Source organism: Heptranchias perlo, chromosome 31, assembly GCF_035084215.1.
Source record: "Heptranchias perlo isolate sHepPer1 chromosome 31, sHepPer1.hap1, whole genome shotgun sequence".
In the NCBI taxonomy this organism is placed as follows: Eukaryota; Metazoa; Chordata; class Chondrichthyes; order Hexanchiformes; family Hexanchidae; genus Heptranchias; species Heptranchias perlo.
Window position 1 is genome coordinate 29,321,186 of NC_090355.1, and position 22,251 is coordinate 29,343,436.

At 43.5% G+C, this 22,251-nt stretch overlaps 1 protein-coding gene across 1 annotated transcript in view; it reads left to right on the top strand.

The window, feature by feature from the left end:
* The first annotated feature begins 262 nt into the window (after positions 1-262).
* LOC137300346 (uncharacterized) overlaps positions 263-22,251 on the top strand; it is a 46,078-nt gene continuing 24,089 nt past the window's right edge. The window contains exons 1-7 of the mRNA XM_067969431.1: positions 263-268; positions 1,719-2,768; positions 4,011-4,075; positions 12,756-12,849; positions 14,951-15,040; positions 17,336-17,617; positions 20,673-20,992. Of these exons, the coding sequence (XP_067825532.1) occupies positions 263-268; positions 1,719-2,768; positions 4,011-4,075; positions 12,756-12,849; positions 14,951-15,040; positions 17,336-17,617; positions 20,673-20,992 (1,907 nt within the window). The remainder of the gene's footprint in view (positions 269-1,718; positions 2,769-4,010; positions 4,076-12,755; positions 12,850-14,950; positions 15,041-17,335; positions 17,618-20,672; positions 20,993-22,251) is intronic.

Genomic DNA, 22,251 nt, shown 5'->3' on the forward strand with positions numbered 1-22,251 from the left:
CTGAAATGTTTTCCATGTTTTACCTGCTTCTTGTTCCTTTTCCCAGGTATTTGATCCGAGAGCAGGCTATAGGATTTCACACTGTCACTGCATCATTCTAACAGGTCAACCAAACGGTATCTTTCTTCATTTTGGAATTGCACGGTAAAGTTTGGCACAACGCAGCCACTCAACAGACTGAGAGCGGCAATCGCTAAAGACTAGGCAATCTGTACATCATTGAGACTTCAATCACCTGGAACTTGATGTGCTTGTGCTGATCATGCAGGTAAGTGTGTCACGATATTTTATTATTAAGTATTGAATCAGTGGGCAACTTAAAAACAAATCATATAGTGCTAATGAAACAGATCAAAAAAGGGTCAGTAACAGAGAGTATTAAATTATCTTATCAGCTTGGCAACATTAAAAAATATGTTCATTGAGTGCCATTCATTTGGTAACTGTACATTTTTGCATAATACAGTTTCAATTTATCTATCAGAGGAGTCGTAGAACCACTGAAGCTTATAGCACCAGAAAGAGGCTGTTTGGCCCATCATGTCTGTGCCAACTCTCTGCTATAGGGCCCAGCCGCTACATGCAAATATTGTTCATTGCAACACAAAAGTATATTTGTGAAATTGATTTAAAGGGTCGTGACGTGATGATGCAAGATGACGAATGCCTCTTATTTTTCTCCCTCCCCAAACGAATAAGAGAGTTTTGCGAACATTTTTACATGAAGTTGGTGCCTCTTTTTTGAAAAGGAAATTTTAAATTTCATTGGGAGCTGTCTGGACTCCGTATGCAGTGTAATTTTCCACATGATGATGTATGTCTTCTTTAACAGATTGCGGATCATGTTGTAAAATGGTGCCACTTTTGATAATATTAACGTGATGAACAGCTTTATTAAAGGAGAGCTGTCTAAATAGACAAGAGGTGTTTGACCATTGTTAGGCGGGGAAGGAGGGCCACGTGTCATGGTGATGTCACGTACGTGTGACGCAGTAATACATTTTGATGCAAATGAGAAAAAGTTTGCCAAATACTTTCCCCATGAAGACAGTGCCCCTTTAGTGTTACACTGACACATAAATTAATTAAATAATTAAGGAGACTGAAAAAATGAAAGGCTGCTGAAGGTGGGTGCCCCAGGGAGAGCGGGGGGTTAATGGGAAGATACTCTCAATAAAAGGGAAGCTACAATTTAAAAAAGTACATTAAAACTCCAATAGTTAATGGCATTGAGATGGAATTGAAACTTGAAAACCATATTTTCTTTGAAGGAGTATCCTTGTTCCTGAGAAGATGCAAATCTGAACAACCAAGGTGAATCTGGGTGTCAGAATTTGTATGTATGTTGTTTTCTTTCAAAAAGAGGAGACTTGGAGGTGAGCTAATTGAAGTTTTCAAAATGATGAGGGCAATTGACAGAATTGATCCAGATAAATTACTCAGTACAGTTAAGGCTTCAAATACAGAGGAACTGAAGTTAAAAAGAGAAAGATAGGCAGGAAGTTAGGTGTAATTGTTTTCAGTTATCATGGGTAAAGTTACCAGGGAAAGGCACCAAGGTGAGCAGAATAAATGGGTTCCAGAGATATTTTTCTGGAGAGAAATGAGATTGTGCGACACAGTGGGAGGTGGGGTTGATTTAATAAAAACAGGGTTGGGTTTGTTCTGTCTAATGTTCCTTTCCTTGCCTTAAAAATTCTTCTTTTTTGTTCATCCAGCTGTTATTCTTTAGGCTTCGCACACATCAATGGTGCTTCCTGCTCTTCAATGTGATCCTGTTCCATGCCTTGCTCTTTGGGGCCGACTTTGTGGAGGAATATGTGCTCCAGTCCTCCCCAACCACTTACACGGATGCCCAAACGCTGGATATCCGAGAGAGAGCCAGAAAACTAGACATGAGCCCGGTCAAGAGAAACGCCTCCAGGTTCTTTCACATCAGCAGTGCAGATGCTTGTGGCGACGGTGACCTCTTTCTCCTTGTGGTCGTTTCCAGCAACGCAGAAAACATTACACGGCGGGATATAATCAGAAGGACTTGGGCCAACATGAGTGAAGTGCAAGGCTACGGTTTGTTGACTCTATTTGCAATCGGGATCCCTCAAACTCAGTCAACACAAGAGGACATCAACAAAGAGTTTGCAAACCACAGGGACATCATCCAAGGCACGTTCTTGGACTCGTCCAAAAATGTCATCCTTAAAACCATCATGATCATGCGCTGGGTTGTGACATTTTGCCCTAAGGCTTTATTTATCCTGAAATCTGATGAAGAGACCTTTGTCAACTACAGAAGTTTGATGGAATACTTGCTTAGTTTGAGGAGGCATGCAGAAGATCTCTACATTGGGAGAGTCTACCACCAAGTTATGCCGATCAGAGATCCCCTGAGCAAATACTACGTGCCTGTCAGTCTGTACTCAGAGAAATATTATCCCGATTACTGCAGCACTACTGCCTTTGTCATCTCACAGGATGTTGCCCGGAAAGTTTTCGTCGTTTCTATGGCGATGGAGACTTCAATGCCTGAAGACGTTTATGTTGGAATCTGCGCCAAGAAGGCTGGCGTGGTGCCCATCCACAGCTCCAGATTCTCTGGAGAGAAGCACATTCGGTTCAATCGCTGCTGCTACAAATTTATCTTTAGTTCTTTTGGGATGACCAACGAGGAGCTGCCCAGGGCCTGGGAGGAGATTAATGACAGCAGACACTGTGCTATGTTAGAAACATACTATGGACTGATCACATGCAAAGCATTAACCTACCTGGACAAGCTCACGTCACATAGTAGCACAGAGGCAGAGGAGTTGGTTATCCCGTCACATTAGATGTTGCTTGATTAAAATGGCAATGCCCATAAACTGTGATTCTAGCTTTAGTACTCCCACCTCTGTCAGACGGTTGTGGGTTCAAGTCCCACTCCAGAGACTTGAGCACACAATGCTAGGCTGACACTCCAGTACAGCACTGAGGAAGTGCTGCACTGTCGGAGATGCCATCTTTCAATGCCCCATCTGCCCTCTCAGGTGGACGTAAACGATCCCATGGCACTATTTCAAAGAAAAGCAGGGGAGTTCTCCCCGAAATCCTGGCCAATATTTATCCCTCAACCAACACCTAAAAACTCATTATTGCATAGCTGTTTGTGGGACCTGGTTGTGTACAAATTGGCTGCTGTGTCTCCTACATTAAAACAGTGGCTACACTTCAAGAAAGTATTTTATTAACTATAAAGTGTTTTGAGACGTCCTGAGGTCATGAAAGGCGCTATGTAAATGCAAGTCTTTCTTTCTTTATAACCATGCCCATTTATTGCTAATTCTTTTGAAAATATCTTTTTGTTTTTAAATAAGGTTTCTTTTTAAAAAGGCCATGAAACCCCTCCGTCTTTCCCGATCTCTCTCCTTGTACAGGTCTTACCTCCTGCGGGTGAGGGAGTCAGGTGCGAGACCCATTCCCAGGTCTCTGTCGTGGCCGCTCTTCAGCCAAGCACCAAGGTGTGCATAACATTGGCCCAGGAATGATTCTTGCTCCCGGTGAGGGCAGTACCTGCTCTCTGCTCCTCACCTCCCCTCTAGGAGCTCCCTCTATCCTTTCATAGAGGAAGCTCAGCTCAGGAAACCAGAGGATTAAGGGCAGACAGCAATCAAACCTCCATCCCACCGATCAATGGATACCACATACTGGTGCTCCAGCCCACTGCCCCACTATGGAGGAGACATTTTGCTCCCTCCCATTGGGCTATGCATTGCTGTATCCACAAGGAATTCTGAACTCCTGCTCCTCACAGCTGTGTGCTGCTGCTCCAATGCACAGTGTCGGCATTGCATTGTTTTTAAACACACTTAAATTTAGAAACTGTCACAAGCAAACATACGATTGTGATTCATTCATTTTTGTTGCTGTATTGTAGAATTCTCAATAGCTACATTTTTAGGAAATGTTATCACTAATGTTCAAATAGAAAGTAGTTTATGAGGCCCTGTCACTGATGTGTGCAGTTCTGTTGTAAATCATTTGCATTTTTTAATTTAGGGACCATCCATCACTGTCTTTCTTTTTCTAAAGAGTGTAAGGAGTAATGTTTTGCTTAGGGACCCTCTGTAATTGTTAACTTTTACATAAGCGTTCCGCAGGAGGAACTGGTATAATTCTCCAAGTACGTGTAAATGCTCAATTTCTCAACTGAAGCAGCAGTTCAGGTATTATAACTCAAGGAGGGCGGAAAAATTAACCAGGGTTTCCATTCCTGATCACTACCCAGTGACCCTGCTGGAACGTTAATCTGTGTGTGTGTGTGTGTGTGTGTATTTATTTTGGATGAGGACAGGATCAGAGGACAAGTTGGCATTCCCCCCTTGGTAAAATAGCCTGCTGATCCTCATCTTCTAGAACCATGCATGAAGAATGGTCACTTCAGCAAGGCACCAGGCAGCTGCCTGCACCGATAAAATCGTACCTCACTAACATCCGGATGGAGGGAGGAGGAGAAAAGGAGAAAAAAAATTAAGGAAAAATTATCAACTTTCATCATTTTTAAGATTATGGTTCAGGGAAGCAAAAGAATTACTCGTTGTACTCTTGTGAAAACAATGATACATTCACAGCATTTAAGCCTTTTGGGGATCTTGAAATCATAGTGGCCTCTGGTCAGGAGATTTGTAGGCCCCAAATCAGGCTCTGTTTGTTTTTTGACACATCTATCAGGATTATAGTGGTTTGTGGTTACAACAATTTTGGATTTTTGTTTGTTTGGCAAATCTTTATCTTGGCAGCCATATTGAGGTTTCTAGATGTGTTTTAACAATTATAGATGTCACATTAGGCCGGACACAAGTAACTGAGACAAAAATGGAAGAACATGAGAGTGTTAGAACTGAAGTTGAATAGATTAAAAGTGTTACTGTAGATTCTGAATTTGAATTATAATAAAATACATTGTGTTATTTTACTTAATCCATTTTAATCAAACCATTTCTCAGAAACTGCAATGTCGAATAGTCATGTAAATGTGCCCCAATAAGGATGAAGAGCAGCATCCTTCTTAACCAGTGGTGTCCAAGCAGTGGGCTTGGTAATCTTTATCCTCGAGCTCAAACAATTCAGCCCCCTTTGTGTCAATATTTCTCATATTCTGGTTTGTCCTGGTGGGCCTGGAGCTTTGGAAAAGGCTGCTCTCGGCAGTGTTTTCTCATTGGTAGATAAATCTTAAATCGGAACACCAAGATCTGTTAGCACCAGCAAGTGGAGATACAGTATATGCACATTCATCGGAACACCGATTCAGACTTAATAGGTGGCCCCTGAGGCTCATTGAAACTTGGACAATGTTCTAAATAATAGGGGACAGCAATTATCATGAATATCAATGGTTTTACATCTGCTTTACTGTATCTTATCAGAAATCTCACAGATACAGTAAAGCAGATGTAAAACCATTGATATTCATGATAATTGCTGTCCCCTATTATTTAGAACATTGTGCACTGACCAATTATTAATCACCTTGTAACCCCACTTCACCTGAAGACTGCATTTGCTTTTGACTCCCCATGTGCAATGCCACAGGAGATCTATTGTAATATTTTGTTGATAATGCTGTCGCACCCAGTCCATTGAAATCTTTGGTTAACGCTGTCAATGTAATGGCGCCGTAACCTCTTTCAGCCTGTTACGACAAACACAGCTCGCAAGACAAATCGGGGGAGAAAATCGACTTGCGGCCAAAATTGGCACACAGTTGGCAGAGCACCCACTCCATGCACAAGTCCATGCCAGCTTGAGGCCCGAGGCAAATTCTGCTTTGGGCCTCAATTAAATGCCGGCGAGTTGCAGGCGCCAAACGGGCGCAAAGCTGTGACTCCAGTTGGGGAGGGCAGGAAATCTGCTGGCTCTCATGCGGAGCCGGCCGGCATGTCGGGTCTTGGGGGCAGGTGGGGGGGGGGGTCAATCACGGGGAGAGTCTCATAAGTGCCGGAAGTGGGCTAGAGTTTTTTTGTGGGCCCAGGAGGAACACTTCTACTTCTCCTGGGCCCACAAAAATAAAAACTGAAAATTCCTTGAGCCTTTCGTTGAGTGGCCTCCAACAATCTCTTTAAGGATTACTGGTTAGGCCGCTCGAGATCCGGTAAAACTTGGCGGAGCATGCGTGGTGCAAGTTCTGCCCATTTGTACCTAAATTTCATATTCAGGGCCCTACAAATGGCATCGGATCCCAATTTAAGAAGCTTAATGCCTGTTTCAGGCGGGTGCCCTGGACGACTAAAGGTCTCCTGAGCCAAAATGGCGTCCGACGCACATCCGGTCCAGATACGGCATGACTGAGGCCTAACGGCCATTTTACTGGTGCAAAACTGTCGGCTGTAGGTAGAATTTGTCTCTTATCATTTCCCCCAACTAACTGTGAGAAAGGCCATGAGAAATTAATCATATATACAAGCCTTGTATTGATTGAGCAATTGTCACACCTCAGATATCATGGGAGTGATTTCAGGATCTCCTGCCCCCCTCCATAGTGGAAATAGGGCAGTAGCTTCCTGACTTACTGCCCTGTTCCTGCTGATGGTGTGGTCATCCCTATCTTCACCAGGGCCTACCGCTGGTTGGCCGGAATGCCTGCCTGAGTCAGTCGGTTAGCCCTCTTAACATGACTTACGTAGGACTCCCCCCCGCCCCCCGATTGCCATTTTCGGACAGCACTGGGTGGAGCAGCGATGCGGCAAACTCCTCCCAGTATCAGCTGACAGCCCAGCCAAACAGGAGTCCAGCCGGTAAGTTTTAATTTATCTTTGTTGAGGCCGGGAGCAGCAGGAGTGCGCCTCCAGACACAACAACAACAACAACAACAACAAAACCTGGGCTGCTGCCGCACTGGGTCCCTCCACCCTCCCCCTCCCGAGAATGGACACCCCCCCGTCACACCGGACACACATTCTTCTGGCTCTGGCAGCCGGCTGCCCGATGACCGCCCGGGAGGAGATCCACCCCCGCATCGTTCAGAGCGTCAAAAGAATTAAAAATAGAAGGGAAAGATTCCAGCCATTTTGTGCTTTTTTTTTTAACACTTTGATAATCTGGCCTTTTCCTGAGAAGAAAAAAGCCGTCCAAATAACTGCCAATCTAAAAGAAACTTCTGTCAGCAATTAGCCTCTAATTGAATGCCACCAATTCCCCACAAGCCACAGTCTTAAAGGGAAAGGCTGGCTTAAATATAACTCCCATTTTAGCAGCTAAACATGTCAGCCATTTTTCAGATCCTAGTCTACCTGCGAGCAATGCCACGGGAGATCAGCTAGCAGATCTATCACTTTTACATGTATGTAAGTGTAAACCTATTCAAAAACTACTTCTGTGACACTTTTTTGCCCTTTCCACAAGATGCCACTCTCACCTCTGACTCAGTTGCGGGTTCGAGCCCTACTCCAGGATTTAAGCAGTAATCCAGGCTAACCCTTCGGTGCGGCATTGCAGGAGGTGCCATATTTTGAACGAGATGTTAAACCAAGGCCTGGTCTGCCTGTTCTGGTATTCCCGATGGACGTAAAAGATCCTTTGATGCTATTTGAAGAAGAGTAGGGGATTGTCTGCTCGCAACCAACACTCCAAAAAACAGTTTAAACTGACCGTCCGTCACATCTGCTGTTTGTGCGACCTTGCTGTGTATAAATTGGCTGCTGCATTAACAGTGATTGTATTTAGAAGTAATCCACTGGTTGTGTAGTACTTTGGGATGTCCTGAGCATATAATAAGATCCTAAAAGTTCTTTCTTATGGTTCAGGACATCTATCTTAATCTGACATCCTACATTATACATCTTTACCCAGCTATATTCTTTGGCATGACATTTCATGGTTTAAACATTATGTTCCAGACGGCACTCAATCATCTCTTTTTGGACTTCGCCTAAATGCATTTAATGTCATTTCTAATCAAATATTTATGCATTTTTTTTTGTAAAGGCATTAAAGGCCACAGCATTGGCTGCGAGTCTATCACACACCTCCACAGCCTCTGGGGGACGGGGGGATATCCTTCTAATTTCATATTTTGCATGAGTCTTGCTAGTTTAAAGGCATTTTTACTTGAGGCTGGGGGTAACGTAACCAATGGCAACTGTGTGGTTCTCCCTCTGCCAGCTGCACCTCTAAGTACAAGTGACCTGATCTGAGGGGAACTAATGGCATCGTAGACCCACAAATAATGGATACAAGGCGGGTCTAGCAATCTTCCACCAGATCTAGTGCCTCTTATTGTGCGATCGAAACACTGGGGCTGAGGGTCCTGTATATTTGCGCTCATCAGCAGTCGGGTCTCCATATTCCACAGCAGAGCCCAGCTGGCCTGTGGAGATGGGCATCCAACGGAAACTCTATACCAGGGTGACTGGCGCACAGAGATCGATCTCCCAGTCCTGAACATAAAAAAGGTAAGTATAGGTAGATACTGTATAACATTAATCAGGGCCAGAGTGGCCTCCTGAACTAGTTTCAATCGCCTAAAGGGGTCGGAGAGGAATTTTCCAGATTTTTTTCCTCTAATTAACCTGGATTTCATCTAATTTTTTTGCCTCTTCTAGGCGATTACATGGCTTTCGGGCAGGGTGGGGACAGGCTGGATGGACCAGAGGGTCTCTCTCTGTTCATCATTGTTCGTATATTTATATAATAGTGTCTTTGCGCAATCAGAGATGTGATTACAGGCTTGGAACAACTCCCTGATGTCTGATATTTTATAAATTGTACAGTTTCGATTTAGTGTAGGACTTTATTCATTGTTTGGGCCAACAATCACAGATATTGTTAGTCCATGTTCCAGCAGCCCCCATCACTTGGCGAAGTTCACCAAAGAGTAACGGCAACTCCTTTACTGCCCAGTTCATGGTTCTCTGGTTAGCTTTTTCCTAAGATCTGAGAAACAGCCTTGGACTCTAATGACACGTATCACTTAACAAGCTTTGTATTCAGGGGGAGGTGCCAAGAAGGGAGGAGACTTGTTGCCTTTATCTCAGCCCCAGCAGCAGACCCTGCTGGACTTCTGTATCTGAAAGCCACCGGTAAGCAATAACCTGACCGAAACGTCAGAGAGAATGAGCGCCAAATATCGCAGGTATGTCATTGGCAATAACACTGGAGCCTGTTACGAAAGGAACTCATACACAGTTAGGTTACGACGTTACTTAAAATGCTTATATATGTTTAGAATTTTAATTCAAGTACCTATGGTTTAATATAAGGAGACGAGTACTCTTTTTTTTGGTACTAACTCAGTTACAGTTTTCACAACAGGTATATCTGCTGTCAAATTCCATTCACAATTAGAATTCCATTTTATAGCCTCCCATTGTTTTAATGCTTCAGTGATTCAGGAATATTTCTGTGCCTGAACTAATTGTGAGTTTGCGGTAAGAATATATTTAGTATCTTGAATTGCTAGGATTGTGTTCAACTTAATGAACTTGTTCAACACAAGTTAATTATGCCTTATATAGATTTGATGAGTATTTTATTCGCAATTGGTTTGTCTGTTTGATGTTCATGTAAATGTTCTATTTGTTTAAGTTATAGAGAGAGCTCCACTTACAGCTGTCCGACACCTCTCCACAATAGCATTCTGTCACTTTAATTTCCGTTTCCTCGAACATTTCCCTTGCCTTCCTGTAGGTTTCACATCCGTAAGCCTTTTGCCCCACCTTATCCCTTGTCACAGAAGGTGAACAGGCAGCTTTCCCCATGGGCCTGTGGCCATGCCGCTTTGGATTCAGCTGATGAGACATGCAACAGCGTCTCCCGGGTGGCTGACCCTTCATTTTTGCTCCCTGGCTTCGGGGAAGCACCTGATCACCACTGGCAGAGTGACTGAGATTGTAAACTCACCACACCAGGTACTGTGGGCACAATTTCACATTCTATTAGGCCATGGCACCATTTATTGGCATACCCACATTCCACACCAACGTGCCACTCTGCAGCCCATGTTCTTGGTGCCATTTCACTGCTCACAGATCCTTCAAGATGTACTTTTTCTTGACAATTTTGTTGTTTGCGTTGTCCTGACTCTGCTGTTAGCCGCCGCCATGACCATGTAAATACTTGTCTTTCAACTCATAGTCGCTCCTTCTTATTACAATCACTCAAAGCGTAGCCAGCAAAGTAGCTCATGTTATCCAGGTTTACTTTATGACAGGTTTCAGTTGATGTTTTCCTCTCCATTCCTCCCCTGAAGTTGCTGACTTCTGCTGGAATTGAGTTCCAAAGGTGTCAGCAGCCTCACTCAAGTGGCCACTCTTCACGTGCATGCCTAGATAATGAGTATTAAAGTATTAAAGGCCTATTCTTCTGCAGAGGACATCACAGCCAAACCCAACATAGATGCATGGGAACACCATCACCTCCAAGTCACACAGCATCCTGACTTGGACACATCGCTGTTCCTGCAGGACTTGGACCCATTGTCGCTGGGTCAAAATCCTGCAACTCCCTAACAGCACTGCGGGAGAACCTTTACCATATGGACAGCAGCGGTTCAAGAAGGTGGTTCACCACCACCTTCTCAAGGGCAACCAGGGATCGGCAGTAAACGCAGACCTTGCCAGCGATGCCTATAACCCAAGAATGAATATGAGAAAACATATATGTACTCACCTCACTGGAAAGTGATCAGGTGCAGGAACCCTGGTTGATTTTATTTTCCACTCCCAAGCCCAGAAGGTAGTGATGTCAACTGCAGTACTCCCACTGCCACCGTGACAGAGATTAGCTAACACAGCACAGGCTGGGGTTTCAGCTCCTCTACTCATTTTAATTGGGGTTCAGCTGGGGATCAGGAAAAAAAAATCGCTGGTTACAATGAGAGGTCCTGTAGTTTGCTATAACAAGGCTGGACTTTTTTAACACAAATTTATTATTGGGATTATGTCAGTATGTCTTTGGGGAGAAACCGCTTTGTTTGCTGGAACATGTTTGCATTTATTATTCAAAGGGATAAATTAGTCTTTCTATAAATACAATGGCAGGTTCCTGGATTCATGCCATTCGATACAGTTTGGTGTTTCAGATTTCCCCGACTTGTGAAGCTGCCAGAATACTAACACCTTCAGCTGTCACTTAGAGTATCAGGCTGCAAAATTTCAAATTCACATGAAACATGCAGAAACGAATACTACTGTACAAGCATTTCAGTAGATAATTCAATTATTTATTGTTAGCGCTTGCTTGTGTTATTTCTTTTGGTCAGTCGAGTGTCTGCTGTTCCCTATCATCGTCCTTAGCAGCTTACAAACCAAATGACTGAGAAACCCACGTAAGTGGAGTTTGTGTTTGTCCATTCACTCCGCGTCAGGCAAAGTGAAATCTCTATATGTACGGCTTGGTTTGGAGACTCTTTATTATGGTGATGAGTTTCTGTGCGTGCCAAATGCCCAGCTGACCAAACACAATATTTTGCAACTCGCTTCCTTATTTTGATTTGTTCTCAAAAGCGAAATACTGCGTATACTGGAAATCTGAAATAAAAACAGAAAATGCTGGAGAAGCTCAGCAAGTGAGGCAGCACCTGTGGAGAAAGAAACAGAGTTAACATTTCAGGTCGAAGACCTTTCGTCAGAATTTGTTCTATTAGCTTATCAGTCTGCTTATGAACAGGCCTGTGTCCCTCTGTCTATATCCAGTTACCTGCCTATCCATTCATTTATCTGCCCAACCAATCATCTATGTATGTATCTATTTTTGTCTATCTATCTATCTGTCTATGTATTTGTGTGTCTGTTTCTATCTATTTATCTACGTGTATATCTATGTATCTATCTATGTATTTATCTGTCTGTGTATGTGTGTATGCATCCATCTATCTGTCTACATGTATATCTGTGTATCAATCTGTGTCTGTATGTATCCATCTGCCCATGTATGTGTTTATATGTGTAACTATCTGTGTATATGTATCTATTTATCTATGAGTGTATGTATCTATGTACATATATATCTATCAGTCTGATTGTTTATGTATATATGTATCTATCTTTGTCTCTGTGTGTATGTTTCTATCTGACTATGTATGTATTTATCTATATATGTATCTGTCTATGTGTATATGTATCAATTTGTCTATGCATATTTGTACTTCTCTATCTACATTATATCTATGTATATACAGATCTATCTGCCTGATTGTCTATGTATATATGTATCTATCTTTGTCTGTGTATGTATTTATGTATCTATCTGTCTACAGTACAGCCTTGGTGTATTCAATTCAATATATCAAATATCTCAACATATGAAATTATGTCATGGTCTCACTCCCCTGCATAAAGTGTCAATTTGTGCTATATCAGAGGCGTTTTATGTACGTTCTCTATGGACTGGTACTCCACTGTCCTGACTATGTATCCCATCATTCCATTTGCTTTTTTAATCGCTACTCCACATTGCCGTTGATAGTGACAAGTGTATTATCAGTCCTGTTGTACTATGTTCAGTGTTGCAATGCATGACCTGAAAACTTGCAGAATCAGTCAGACAAGGGAGAGGAGAATTTCCCTGAACCTGCCGACGGTGAAAACGCTTATTTTAAGAACTCATTAAAATTCAATTTTTTTTGCCTGCATGATAGATAGGAGGGGCTCAGCATGGGCTGTCAAATTAAAGAAGAATTTTTCTTTTGTGATGTCCGGATTATGATATTCATAAGCAGTGAGATTGTGGCTGTACTGTTCTGCAACTAACATTTGATTAATATTTATATTTACTGTACTTTACAGAACACTGGACTCGTATTACAGCCTTCAGGACAAACGTCCTGTTCATTATTTTGCTAAATCCAATCAGCGGAAACATCTGTACAGAGGAGACAAGGTGAGCACGATCGAGAGTTGAACTTACAGTATGTTCGTGTGTTAAAACCGGGATGGCTGGAAATCTGAACCAAAAGCAGAAAATGTTGGAAATGTGCAGCACGTCAGTCAGCCTCTGAAAGAGAAAGATAGATTAGCATTTCAGGGGCTACCCTTCATCGTTTGAATGAGGTGTCCCAGCTTCAACGTTTCTCTAATCTCTCTCTTTTAGGTGCTGACCAACCTATTGCGCATTTTGTGCATTTTCTGCTTATAAGGTCAATTAAGTGAAGATATACTCCAGGTGTCCAGCTTCACTTAACAGGAGCGCCAATCAGAAAATCGGTCATAGGAGGTCAATTTGGATGTCCATCTTGCGCACTCCTGATATTTGGCGACATCATAAACATAGTGGGAAGATTTGCTATTTCTATATCCAGCAAAGTTGTAAAGGTCTCTAAAAGAACACAGTGACAAAACCTCCCCACAATGTTGACAATGTTGCTGACACACAGATGACCTGACAAATCTCCACCCTCAAAATGTGAAGCTGGCTTTGAAAGGAAGAGGTATCTAAATAGAATTAGAACTGCCGTACGTGACAAGAATTGATGTAAACTGTGAGTACGGAGCTAGAGGACAGAGGTTTGACATGAACAGACCACAAGTGAGGCCAGAGATTGGAAGAAACTCCCCCTCCCCCACACAGTAATGAATGAAGTACACCTGACAGTGCACAAATGTGGTTCTCCTATGGTCAGCTGTACTTAGGGATATAAAATACCTCGCTCCTGTGGAAGTGAAGTCCCATTTTTTTTTGTGTGGGGTTTGTGAACTGCTGTCAGATTGATTGGCTCCGTTTCTGGCTGGTGTCCAATGAAAAGTGGGCAATGTAAGCGGTAGAAGGCAGCACCGTATCGGTCCCCTGGTGCCGAGCCTAATCCTGCCCTCACCCGATATCCAAACATATGCACTCTCCAAGCAGCGGTCACCGATAGCAATTAAGAGCAGGGCCCTGGCTGATTTCCTCCTCCCTAGCTCACGGGTACTGAGGCCAACTGTAGCACTCCCTATTGGACCTGGCTGAGATCAGAGTAGTATATATTGCAAAAAAAGATGTACGGAATGATTTCAAAAGGAATATTCCGATTGAGGGAATCACATGAGATTATCTGAATTCAAAAAGATTACTGCCTGGGATTAAGAAATAATTTGTGATCAATTATAAGCACATTCACTCTGTACCATTTATAAATATTAGAAGGAATCTATCCTGTTGCTTCCAGTGAGATGGAGAATACGCTACTTTATAATGATATGAGTGTTACACCATACAAAGTACGGTGCAGGACTGTTTACAACGCAGCCCCTACTAGAAAGAAAGATCTACATTCATAGAGTGCCTTTCACAAACTCAGGACCTCCCAAAAGGGCTTTACAGCCACATTTATAGTACTTTTGAAGCATAGTCACTGTTGTAATGTAGGAAATGCAGCAGCCAATTTGTGCACAACATGGTTCCATAAACAGCAATGATGTTGCAATAATGATCAGATAATCTGCTTCCTTGGTTGAGGGATAAATATTGGCCAGGACACTGGGGAGAACTTCCCTGCTCTTCTTCGAATAGTGCCACCTGAGAGGACAGACGGAGCCTCATTTTAATATCTCATCCAAAGGACAGCACCTCTGACAGAGCAGAACTCCCTCAGTACTGCACTGGGAATATCAGCCTGGATTATGTGCTCAAGTCGTTGGGAGTGGGGACTTGAAGCCACGAGCACTGTCCACTGAGCCGCGGGTGACACCATAATCAACATCAGAGAACTTCATGATTTCAGAACTGACTGAGCACATCCATGATGGATGAAACCTGAAGATCATAAAGGCCACTGGGCAAGTCCTTCAGTTCCAATAGGGCATGGCAACTGTACAAAGCAGGTCATTTATCAATATATTATCGAATAGAATGTTCCCTTGCTTTTCTTCATGGGCTCTAAAAATTATATCAAACCACAATAAAGACTTTGATCATAGACGAGAGATGTCCTTTGTGATACGTACTTTGGGGACTGACAGCACTTGCATGATCATTTTAATTTGCAATTTGTTTGGTTATTCAGATAGAGAGAATGAAAAAGAAAGAGAGCTTCACGCTCTCGCCATTCCCCTCGGCCTCGATGATATCCGAGAGCTTCGCACCAACTAGGCTTGTGAGTAATACAACCTTCCCTTTTTTTTTTGGTGAGGGAGCGGGGGGTGGGGGTGAGGATGGGCATGTGGTTCTGAATCTTCTGACACCAGCATATACTCCTGCGGTGTGGCATATGAAAGTAGACCAAATAAAAGCCCATCACCATCTGAATAAGGGGAGCAGGAAGAGTTCAGAGGGAGGGGCACCCCTGGATACTTCTCTTGCACCTCATCCTTAAAGTGTCGTTTGTGCGGTTGCCCACCCTACTGGTCTAGTCTTGCCAACTCTGGTTGGACGTATTCCAGGAGGTTTCATCACATGGCCTCCCACCTTCAACTGCCCCACCCCCACGCTCCTGCCATTGGTCACCCAACACGCCCATGCTCGACATGCACCGCCTTCCCACACCAATTAGAAAGCGAACAGACTCTTTGTTACCCGATTGGAAGATTCTGTCAGTCAAACCTCCTTTTATTTTCCCACCTCCAGTTTGTTTATAAGTCAAAACGAAAGTGTTCAAAGAAAATTTAAAAAGAACCATACCATTTTTTTTCCGGTTGCTCACAGCAGCGTCCAGCAGATTAATCTTTAATTCCTGGAGACTCCAGGACAATCCTGGAGAGTTGGCAACCCCAATACTGGTCACGGGTGGCACAAGGTCTGTGGGGACCATCCCAAAAAATGAGAGGGTGCCTGTAATTCTCAATAATTAATGATCGTCTCACAAAATCGTGGAAGGCATGACTCTGAACCATGTCAGTTCTGAGAATACAGTTTCATTAGTAGGTCATTAATTATGGAGAAAGAAACAGGTATTCACCCATTTTTATTTTAAAAAATTCCCACCTCTAAGTTGGAGAAGGAAAAAAAGAGGTTTTCATAGTGTCACAAATGTCCCCCCACCCCCCCAAAAAAAATTCTGAGAATAACTGCTGCCATCTGACACCTCAATGGCATTGTGTACAAAGTGTGGGAATACTGCTATCATTTTCACGGAGCTTCCTGTGGTTCAGGAACTGGGGTGATGATTGACAGCTGGATGTAATTCCTGGATGGCTCTGATCTGTCGGGACTCGTATACTGGCCATTTGGACTAAGCACCTTCGCAATGCCTCAGTCCCCCATAACAGAGCTGTAAGATTGTAAATGGCAGCAGATTTATTTAGGTTTTAAGCTGGAAAGTCTAGCATCACCTTATATAAAGTCAAGGGTGGTTTCTAGCCATAACTCATGATCCGTCGCTATTTTTAGCCATCCTGTCATTGGCCTGGTTTTGGTGGAAATATGAGACCAGTGCGCCTCCAAGCTCTCACACAGGGCGACGCCCCAAATACAGACGGAGAAGGTGGACTTTTCTTATTAGAAGACTTAGATCTTTTCGACCTCTACCAGGTAACTTATCCGACATATTCTTTGTATCATTAAAGTATTCATTACCCAATAGATGCCATTTAGCATTCACTGAAACTTCCTTACCCAGATACCTGCAGTCAGGTTGTGCCATTATTGCAGAGTGGATGGGGCTTGTACCAAATAGCACGGCAATATGTTGTGAATGAGTTAACAAAAACATTAACTAGCAGAATTTTCCAGCTCTGAACTGCCTCAAGACTTCTTGTTTCAAGTTCTATTAGAAAAGACTCAAACATGGACAACTAACAATAACTTGCATTTACATAATATACCAGATATCTCAAGGCAATTTACAGAGGAATAATATGGGGAATACATAGCACTGATGCATTTAAAGGGAAGCTAGATAAATACATGAGGAAGAAAGGAATAGAAGGACACGCTGATGGTGTTAGATGAAGAGGGGTGGGAGGAGACTCGAGTGGAGCATAAACGCTGGGATAGACCAGTTGGGCCAAATGGCCTCTTTCTGTGCTGTAGACTCTATGGTAACTATGAATGGATCTTGAGGTGAGAGAGAGGTTAGCAGAGGTGACGGAAGTTCAGATCAAAAAAGCTGGGTTTTGAGGATGTTTTTAAAGGAGGATAGAAAAGCAGAGGGTGAAGGGATTTGTGTGGGATGGTGTTCCAGAGAGTAGGGTCGATGCAATTGAAAACTCTGCCACCAATGGTGGGCGAAGGGAGGGGGAGTCATAGAACAACAGTAGTTTATTCTGAGGTGCTTCCCTTACAATTTCCATCTGTCTCCCTAGTCTGCTGTGTTCTCCTCATACCCAGCCCCCACCCATCTGCACTGATTCCCCCTCCCCTCTATTTATAGTCACTTATATTACACATAATTGACTGATCTCATGACTATATAACCACACAGAGCTCACTTGCTATGCGTTTGTAATTGCAGTTGGAGAATGGAGCCCTTCACAAGCCGATCTCAGGCAATAAGTGGGACAGTGAAAGGTACCTCCCCGTCACTCCCGACAAGAGGAAGCCCGTCCATCCAGGGTTGGGCCTTAACCTCCGACAATCTTCTGTACATCTTTCCAGAACAATCCACAACTCAACTTCATCCAGTCCCTCTCACAGATCGTTAGAAATTTCAAGCAAGAACAAGCCACCTGATGTAGCGATGGAGAGGACAGGGAAGCTGTCTTTGTTGGAAGACAAGCGCTTCAGAAACAAAAAGGTAGAGAGGCAAGAGACTTGTGCTTGACTCATTGTAAGTAACTGCACTCGGAGCAGGAAGTGTGATCAGCGGGTGGTGGGAGGACTCAGTGTGATAAAAGGCTGCTCATTCCTGAATCAAACTCACATTCAGTGTGATTGTCTCTCCATAAGAGTTCAATCAAGGTGACTGACTATCAGACACTTCCATCAAATACCATCATCGACAAAAAGATCAGCCAGGGGAATTTTTCATGAACATTTCTGGGATGTTGCTACATATAACAAACAGGAAACACTTTCCCCACTCTTTGTGCACAGAATTAAACCACGATTTGTGAATGTTCTTCAGTGAAATGTGACTTTTGAAAAGTACTTAGACTATATTTTGTGCCTTTTCTTTTTTATTTAACCAATTGAACATATAGATGTAATGCACTGAAGTAATAATCCTATGCTTATAACACACAGCAGCACTGCTACAGCTAGAGAGCACATACTAGGGCCCAAAACAGGCTACTTCAGTTAGTGAAATCTTTTAACCAGAGCTGTCCTTTTCTCCTTCAAATTGTTCCCCTTCCTTCCCTAAAGGTGCTGACTCTTGCTGTGGAACTATTCCGTGGTCTCTGTCAGCCCTCCCGTATCTCTCCTAAATAGCCCTTGTTCGTGCATCAGCCTAGAGCAGGCTGTTTGACCATGGAGGATAAAGTCCAATATTGTCCTTGCCCAAGTTCACATGCATGGACTTTCCAACAGGAGTCACTGGATAGTAGATTTAATACACCCAGACCTTAGCAAAGCCTGGATAAAATACCACATAGGAAATTACTTTGCTGGTTGGGTTGAGTGGCCTGTTTTTGTGCTTTAACTTCTAAGTATTTCTATCTCCATTCATGTGATAGCGATCAGGACGATGGACGCCGGCTGAATTTTCCCTTCCCTAGTCCAGGGGCACTGAGGACAATAATAGCACTTCTACTGCCACCTCTGCTTCAGTTAACTTGGCCCAGACTGGGGATCAAACCTATGGTCAGAATGGCTCAGTGTGACATCGGGCCGTGCAAGTACCCACTGAGCCACTGGGACACTAGTATTGTAATTCTGTTTAAATGCTGAAACAGAATAACTCTAAATACAATTTCTTTAGATTCAAGCATCCTGCCCTCCGCAAGACTTCTGCAAAACTCTGCGGGCAGCCAACCATTCCAATGTACTTATCACAATGCTGTATCTTGGGAGAGGCTTAAAGATTCCCACTCAGAATACTGATCCTCGAGACGAACTGAAGGTGTTTCAACAAATCTGTGGAGCAGAGAATATTTGTGTGTACAGGGGACATCTGACTCGTAGAGGTAGGATTGAGTCTGGCATGCTGTGCTTTCAAGATCACTGGCTGTAGACTGAACTTCAGCCAGTCTTGGTGCTTAAATCCTTTCACCGGCAATTCCCTACAGGAAGGCATCTACTAATGTAATTCTTCTTTCAAATGTTCTCTCCTCTGCTCTTGAAGGCACCGTGGTACAGTCGCCAAAAGCTCTCTGGTACCTTGTCTAAGTGGTTTTATGTGAGCCTTGAGAAGGAGTGCTGGCAGTTCATTCAACCTTGGGGGTCATTACAGCTGAGCTCAACTCTGTCCTCACCAAACATCTACACGTGTGCACTTTACAGCACAGGCTATTGGAATCCCCCTACTCCCTTGCCCAGTGGTGCCTTGGACGGGTGTTCTCTCTCTTCACTGTAAGAGCTCTATATGAGTTGGACAGTCTCAACCCAGTTTCTAGTGGGCATAGGCCCAGAGCATAAAATTTGATATTAATTGGCAACATCGCTCAGCGAGGTCACAAGGATGGATGGTGTGAGAAACGGAAAAGGCACAGAGATACAGGAGTGGATATTCAACCCATCGCCCGGGCACAAGACTGGCATTGTGGATCGGCCATTGTCATGGAAACCCATTTTCCTTTCTACAATGTGAGTTTTACATCCGGGTGGAAAGTTGATAATCTACCCCACAGTAGGGGCTGCTTTTCTGAGGTTTGGGTCAAGGCACATTGTTGGGACAGAGTAGAGAGAGCTTTACTCTGCAGCTGACTGTGTTATATCTGATCTGGAAATGCATTATACTGATGCATTATTCCAGCAGTGGCTGGAATAGAGAAGTATTCCAGCAGTAACAACCCTTACCTTGATGATGTGATAAATACATCCAATTTTATTTTCTTAACTGAGGGAATCCAATCATCTGATCATTTTGATGAGAAATTAGTGTTGAAATATTGGCAGTTTTATGCAGTGTGTTATAAACTGGATAGCCAGGTGGTGAAGGATATAACACTAGAGCCTGGTCTTTAGTTGCTTCCAAGCCTTTATTCACAGAGCTCCACATTACCCGCACTACACCCTAGATCAGCTCTCTTATAAATGGATACAAGAGAGTTCCCAATTGATACCCAGCACCTGAATGCAATTAAAACTAATTTTTTAAAAATCACATGGATACAATTAACACAGTGGAGTCCTGTACATTTTAGACTAGATTGGTATTATATAAACTGATCTAACTCAGGAACCTTAGAGCAGAGACTCTCACTGGTGTATTGAGTATATATACTGATAGCTGGTGCTGTGGCGGCTTCTTGGATTATTAATGGCACTTGAACAAAGTCACTATTATCAGTAAAACCGTAACAAATAAAAAAGGAAATGCAATTTTAATATAGATAACAAGAGGGGATGGGGTGATGTAATTGGGTAACTATCCATTCGCCTCTGGGACTCTGTTCAAATCCAGCCTGGTGTGAATGGAAGTCCCCTCTGTGTGCTGGCTGCAAGGGTCCTGCACAAAGCAATTCTGGGCAGTTTCAACCCACTTCCCAATGAGCACAGACCCTCAGTACAAATCTTCCCCTAATGTGACTCTAGTCGGCAATATCACTGAGAGAGGCCACAGAGTGGCTGATGTGAAAAGTGAAGAAATGTCCCATTGGTGCAGTCAGAGGTTGGGAATGAGGCAAATTGTTGGCCAGAGTAGAGGCTTTACTCTGCATCTGTGTCTGACCTGGTCGTACTTGTTATAGATATTGGTTGAGCAAAGTGAAAAGTGTTCCATCCCACAGAACCCCCTGACCTTGATGAGCATAAATGTCACGAAACAAAATCAAACGGAATTACCACCGCTGGATTGTCTCAACTCCGTTTTACTCTGTGTCCCAGAACAATTCCAGTTTGCTTCAAGGCGGCACTTTGGGTTTCCGTTCAGCGCTACAATCTACGTCAACGGGATCGTGGCTGCACGCATCAGCTGGTGCTGTGAGCAAAGGTACCACGCCGGATTCCAGCAGGGAAAGCGAAGCTGCTTCCGCGTAATCGGTGTTAAGGGAGGAATACCCTGCTACAGGTGAGATCATAGAATCTTAGAATCATACAGCACAAGAGGGGGCCATTCGGCCCATCGTGCCTATGCCTCCTCTTTGAAAGAGCTATCCAATTAGTCCCACTCCCCTGCTCTTTCCCCATAGCCCTGCAAATTTTTCCTTTTCGAGTATTTATCCAATTCCCTTTTGAAAGTTACTATTGAACCTGCTTCCACCGCCCTTTCAGACAGATCATAACAACTCTACTGGGATGTGTTACAGTGAGGACTATAATACTACTGGGATAAAATGGAATTCTGATGATTATTGTTTTGGCTTCAAAAAACAACTGACCCCTCTCTCATTATTTCCAAAGTATATTCTTCCTTCCCCTTAGTTTGCCCTCGCCCCCTTTTTGTGCATTGTTTCCTTTCCATACCCGTTCCCACTCATACCTCTGACGAGCTGGTTTTACAATTGACGACTAGAAGGAAGCGAGATCTCTGATTTCCGCCTGCTTTTATTTGCGCTCAGGATCCTTTGTTGCCCTGAGAAGGTGGTGGGCCTGATTGAATTCATAACAACTGGTCACTTCAGAGGCCATTAAGAGTCAAACATGCCCTCTGAGGTCAGGTCAGACCAAGTAGGGTTGGCAGGCTTCCTTCCCTGAAGGATATCAGTGAGCCGGTTGAGTTTTTATGATAATGATGGTCATTTTTTTCTGATGCCAGTCTACGAATGACCAGATTTATTGAATTCAACTTAACAACTTTCCATGGTAGGATTTGAGGTCACAACTTCAGGGTTGCTAGTCCAGTACCATCACCACTATTCTTCGGAAAGCATGCTGCCCCCATTAGTTGGCTCATAACCTTACCCCGATGGCATGGCTGAGATCAGGACTTTAGGGTCTGAGGAGACACACTGGATGGCACAGCGCACTCGTGCATTTTGTGCTTTTACTGGATATCCTGAAGTTATAACAACAATGTGCGATTACCCCAGAGATGCTCTGTGCTGAGTCCCTCTTTCTTATCTTCTCATTCCTCAGCAGTTTCCAAGCCCAGAGTTTAAAGATCCTCGGGTAGAATTTCCGTGGGAAGAGGGAGGGGTTCCTTGGGGGCGGGTCCCTGTGGGGGTGGGTGGTTCCCCAATCTCCCACCATAACTACAGCAGAAACCCGGGAAAAATGGTGTCAATGACTGTTTATGCCGTTTCTCCAAGGTTTCCACTGAGCTTCCACAGGTGGCATAACCACTGAACCTGTCACAATGAGCATAAAATTAACATAGGAATATAGGAA